Source organism: Physcomitrium patens, chromosome 2 (assembly GCF_059467195.1).
Source record: "Physcomitrium patens ecotype Gransden chromosome 2, ASM5946719v1, whole genome shotgun sequence".
NCBI lineage: Eukaryota > Viridiplantae > Streptophyta > Bryopsida > Funariales > Funariaceae > Physcomitrium > Physcomitrium patens.
In genome coordinates this window covers 21,546,426-21,551,895 of record NC_143411.1, presented here as the reverse complement: position 1 = coordinate 21,551,895, position 5,470 = coordinate 21,546,426, and the positions used below count along the sequence as shown (strand labels likewise).

Sequence of the window (5,470 nt, the reverse complement as noted above, 5' to 3'; positions counted from 1 at the left end):
GACTGATGACCGAGCGAGGATCAAGCCCATACCAACTACGGACGACTAAAATTCAATCCAAGCTTTACGTGAGACGACTTTTTGAGAGAAATAGACACACACACGAGAAAAAAGAAGGCCATGAAACTGAGTGTAGCAAAGAAAAACCGGAACCCAGAGTCAAAGTTGCGATCGATCTGCTCGCCAGATTTTTGAGAACTACGCAAATGGGTGCAGGTTTAGGAGAAGATTGGCTGGTTGATTCGATCGACTGACAAAGGAGCCGGGAAATAACAAGCGCAGGTTCTATCATTGACACCAGATCTTGCAGCAGGCGTGTTCCCTCCACCACCACCATCACCACCGGAAGAGGGTCCTAAATTGGGGGATGCATTATTGTTTATTGACTTGCAGCTCTAGCAACGGCACTGACGATCTATGAGGTGGAGCCTCAGGCTGCGGTAGATCCTTGGAAGTTAGTCTAAAAGGATGAGAGGTTCATTATGCTGTTCATCAAGACTCTGACGCAACCAGTTCGGCTTCTCATTCGGAGATAGCCTCCCGCGCTGCGTAGTACCTGGCCGCTAGAAACAGGAACGCCGAGGCTTCGACTTCAATTCCGTGACGGAAATAGCTCGCCCATGAGTGACACACGTCGGGAAACTCTGCCGGAAGCTGCCATGTCTGCCGGAGTAGGCCCTACCGACAAGGGCGCCCTCTATCTCGTTCATTCATTCCCACAGTGAACTGGAATTTTTCACGGTGTTATGTAACTTTGAACTCCTTGTCGTCATTATTCTCATTTATCAACATGTCCGTGTGTATGTGTGTGAATTTTGGTGTTTGTTGCTTTATTTTTTTGAATTTTATTTATTTATTCATTTGTTTGTTTGTTTGTTTGTTTGTTTTTTTTTTTCAATAAGTGTAAAGCATGGCACACAGAATATACAGTTCATTTCTTAGCTGCTGACAGTGTTGAATTTTTATTTTTTTATCTGTTAGTTTTTCTGTGATATTGAAATTTCTTACCTCATTGTATAAGTAGAAGCTAATTGAAAAAGATTAATTTCTAAAAATTGAAAAATTGAAAACATTGAAGATTATTTTTCAGTCAAATGATACAGAACATCAGTGACACCTGATTAAAATAAACTCCAATAAATTCATAATAATCGTTATAGTTTGGCAAGAGCTTTTTAGGCGTTACAAGTAACCAAGAATTAGTCTGACCCAATAAAACTAATTTTATTGAAATCATTTGTATGAAGTCATACATGATAAAACTTTTCAAATGTGCAATAATATGTCAAATTATAAATCTATGAGTGGACTTCATCTGGTAGATTTGCTTCTAAAGATTATTTATGTTAGCGATTCCCAATTAGTAACAATATTTTCTTATCGTCGATAGTATTGAATAAGACCTACTAGCAAAAACCATTTTCGAATTTAACCCTATTTATAATACAATGCGATGTATTGCATTATTTTCTTGCTTTGTTTTTGTAATATTTAAATCATCACCTTCACAAACCCTAAAGCTGTACAGTTTGCTGTCAAGAGTTGTGCATGTTCAACTACGATATGGGTTGAGTGTATTTCACCTTACAATACCCTTGCTACAGTTTTTTCTAGTACTCTCATGTACGAGTAAGAACTGTGGATACATCCAAAGCGGACTGAAAACTCTCTCTCTCTCTCTCTCTCTCTCTCTCTCTAGATATATATAATATCTGTAAATTTGTTAGTATATCTATGTTTGTGCATAAATCTTGTGCATGTGTTTGTGTGTTTGTTTATGTGCCAGCCGAGCATTCTTCTTAAAGAAAGGCATGTGGACTGCGAGGAGTAGACTTAGTATTATTTTATTGCTGGTTGTGAGTTTTCCGGGATATTGTTTAATGATGCTGTCTTCACCGTCGTTGACTGCTGTAGTGTGCCTTGCACACGAGTCGCTGCAATCGGCGTCCATTCGCATGGTGACTTTGGATGTTCTAGAGTCTCCGGAGAAGGTCAAAACATGGCACCGGCTTCGGAGTTGGTATAGCACTGAGAACTCCACGCAGTCGGATTGACTCACAGACCTACACAACCAATTCGGCAAAGTCGCTGGCAATTCCGGGAGGGTGAATATCGCTCTCTCCCACTCTCTATCGATCCCTCACTTTCTCCCCGTGTTCGACTTGGTAAAGCAGGAACCTGAGGGTGCTCAACACTGAAGATTGCGACGAGGCTGTAGAGTACTGGTACCGTCGACGGTAAACTTCGGTTCAGGGATCCTGGTGCTACCTTGGTTGTTCCCACATGTAGTTGGTTGAGTTGGTCTCTGCAATGGATCCAGAAGGACGTGGATCTGCCGGCAGTGGCAGTGGCCAACCTGAGAAAGATGTCCCTGGTGTGGGGAGTGGTACCGAGGACGAAGGTTTCTCGGGGGGTGGATTTGTGTCCTCTCCTCAGCGGGGATCGACTTCGTCGTTTGCGGATGCAGCTCCTAGCTTTGCAGACATGGATTCGACATGGCAGATGTTAGGCAGCGCAGAGTTTGATCAGCCAGAGGCACATGCTCCGTGGTGGGACAATCGTCAGCAAAGGTATCAGCAAAGAAATGACTTGAGCAATATTGAGCAATTAGCAGGTTCATCTAGTTTTCCTCGTGATCTTGAAGAACTTCCTAACGCGTGTCAGCTTAGAGGTCATGTAGCTCCAGGTTTAGATGCTTTCGAAGGATCAAGCCACTTCACACAGTACCAAGGGCTAGTACGACAGGAGTCATTGAACTTAATTACTGCCCAAATTGCGCGTGACCATGAGATTGAGAGGTATTCCCAGGAAGAGCTCAGAGGATTTCGAGACGAAATGGAGCGCTTCCTTTTTGACCAATCAGATTCCTTAACGCTGCCTAATCTTGAACCACAGTACTTCGGCACCAGCGGCACCAGCGGCACCAACCCTGACCCATTGGGCTATGCCGACACACCGGTGCCGGAAGTGTCGTCTCTCAGCATTGGACCTGACACCGAAGTTGATTTAAGTGATGCGTCCACCAGGGACTCGCAGGGTGCTTCTGAAGTGTCGTCTCCCGGTTCAAAGAGGAAATTGGAGGGAGTTTCGGCCGACCATGCTGGGGATCCTAATTATGATGGCAATTCCCCAAGAATTCGACAGCGCGTGCAATCCAGGTGAGCACTGCAGTCTCCAAATCATTCCCCGAGTGATTTGTTAAACCATTAAACTGGAAAGGATGGAATTAAAATACCTTAATTTAGGATCGAAATTAAAATTAGAATATGGGGAGAAAAAATATGGATAAATGCTGGAATACGGACTTATTATTATTTTCATTAATTGTTATATCTCGAATAGCCCGAGTGTACTGAACTAAACTGCCTCAACGTTTTAGATTCGTTGGTGTGACCTCTTGAGTATTGCCTTACTTCCAAAATCATGTGAACATGGTTATTTTCGCAAATTTAATGGGATTTCAACGTGCTGAGGATATTAGACACTGACTATATGTTCAACAATATGTACTAATACTATGAAGAAAATTAGCAACGACACTCTGCAGGAGTACAAGGGCAAGGGTTTGAAGGTTATAAACAGTCCTGCAGGTCGATCGCCGCAGTCACGAATAGCTATTCAAACTAGGACAGAAGTTGACGTGATAGACGATGGCTACAAATGGCGAAAGTATGGCCAGAAGCCGGTGAAGAACAGCGTTCATCCCAGGTCCTGTTCTCATCTCCGACTGTTTATTCATTTGCTGCCTCAATCAATTTTCACGTTCATAAGTATCCAGTTCAATGTGAATGATTAGGTGGGTCTTTGACCATATCTTTTAAGAACAATATTTAACAAAAAAGTATAAAGAGAAAAGAACAAAAGAAGAAAAAAAGGAAAGAAAACTTTTGTATGGAGAGTATAATATTACAGAACTCGTCTAAACGACAAATCTACCAGTCGAAACTGTTCATCTGATCATAAAATTTTAGTGAAACAAGGCGGAGTTACCAGTCTTCGTAGAAACAAGGGGTCCCCAAAAGCGGTTTCCATCCCCCCCCCCCCCCCCCCCCCCCCCCCCCAAGAAGAGCACCCTCATTGCACGACACATATGCTAGCATGCTGTGGAAAGATATCATGATTGGTTGGACGCCCATGTGTTAAGGTCCTTTTAGGAGGGTGTGTAGTCCTTTCCAACTGTTAAAATTATTCCTCTAAAAGCTAACATTCTGAGAGTATGTGAAGATAATACATATTGAATTTTCGGTGGCGGAGTTGACGACGCGAATTGATACTAATGCATCCACACGATGACCATAAATTGATGCAGAAATTACTACAAGTGCACCACTGCCAACTGCCCAGTTCGGAAGCGAGTGGAGCGCTGTACCGACGACCCCAGCCATGTACTCACCACCTACGACGGCACGCATACGCACCCGGAGACTTCGCCGCAAACTACCGATGGTTCCAATCCTCCTCGGAATGTCGGGTGTAATTTGGAGAGGATGGTCGATGAGGATGTATCGACATCATCAGCTCCTGTAACCCCGCTGGGACCACCCAGAGTGCCTAGCAATTACTGGCCGGTCCAGCCTAACGGTCTTGCTAATCTACTACTGGCCGGCTCGCAACTTCCAGATCAGAGGCGATGGAGTCATCCAGCGGCACAGCAAATTTTCAGGTTACAGTTCCAAACGCAATACCCCCTCCTCTTCAACATGCTCAATCTTATGCGCACATTCCCTCGAGCTCGTCCACCCCTCGTGGACCCTAGAATGAGCCCTAGGTTGGATTCCAGAGCATTACATGCAGCTCAGAGCTACGCCATGAGGACGGCAAGCGGCCACATCAATCAAGACGTAGTTGGTCCTGCTTCTGCCAAGGCATTGGATCCTCAAAACAGCAGCTCCGGGCTTGGACCTTCGAGCTCTGTCCCCGTGAGCTTCTCGAGAGCTCAGCAACGTCTCTTGTGGATGCGGCAACTGATGGGCGAATCGATATTGGGCGAGCAACGTACTGGTCAACACCCTGCCTCTGATTCCACCACAGACAACTAAGATCCGATGAGTAACTTGAGGGATCCTGCATGAGTATGCAACGCATCGTGTCTAAATTTTTTACTGAACAAATGCCCGGTACATGTGGATTCATGGTTGAGCGACCAAAAAAAAGTTGTAATAATAAAAAAATATGCACCGATCGTGCGAACCAGTTGTAGCTAAAGTGCTGACAGCTTTGCCTCAACAAATCCGATCTCCATAATGTCAAGCTATCTAGCTTCATTGAAAGTCCTGTTCGTCAATGGTTTTCTAACAAGTCATTGTGGGTCGATGCCGTACTAAACCATGCCGCCAGGAAAGAGTCAACAGGATACTCGCTTGACTTCCAAAACCCTGAATTCAACAACTTATCTCCCCAAATGCAACTCTGATACAGATTTTCCTGTTCCGCTCCAGTGCGATCTAGACTGACCGGTCCTATGTGCAGA

General features: G+C 44.5%; 1 protein-coding gene across 5 annotated transcripts; it reads left to right on the top strand.

The window, feature by feature from the left end:
• The first annotated feature begins 1,738 nt into the window (after positions 1–1,738).
• Positions 1,739–5,230, top strand: LOC112278470 (uncharacterized). Of its 5 annotated transcripts, none has more exons than XM_024512046.3 (4): positions 1,850–2,570; positions 2,681–3,158; positions 3,532–3,708; positions 4,310–5,230. In XM_024512046.3, exons 1-4 carry the CDS (start codon positions 2,540–2,542, stop codon positions 5,037–5,039), a joined length of 1,416 nt encoding a protein of 471 aa, XP_024367814.1. In that variant the 5' UTR covers positions 1,850–2,539; the 3' UTR covers positions 5,040–5,230. The 5 variants fall into 5 exon arrangements, with proteins under 5 accessions (XP_024367797.1, XP_024367788.1, XP_024367814.1 ...); XM_024512038.3 differs by having other exon boundaries at positions 1,963–2,570; positions 2,670–3,158; XM_090248324.1 differs by having other exon boundaries at positions 2,032–2,570; positions 2,670–3,158; positions 3,583–3,708.
• Positions 5,231–5,470: the final 240 nt, after the last annotated feature.

Coding starts and splice junctions, on each gene's coding strand:
- LOC112278470 (XM_024512020.3), top strand. CDS start 2,311: ATGGATCCAGAAGGACGTGGATCTGCCGGCAGTGGCAGTGGCCAACCT. Junction 3,159..3,531: donor CGACAGCGCGTGCAATCCAG/GTGAGCACTGCA, acceptor GAAGAAAATTAG/CAACGACACTCTGCAGGAGT. Junction 3,709..4,309: donor AAGAACAGCGTTCATCCCAG/GTCCTGTTCTCA, acceptor AAATTGATGCAG/AAATTACTACAAGTGCACCA.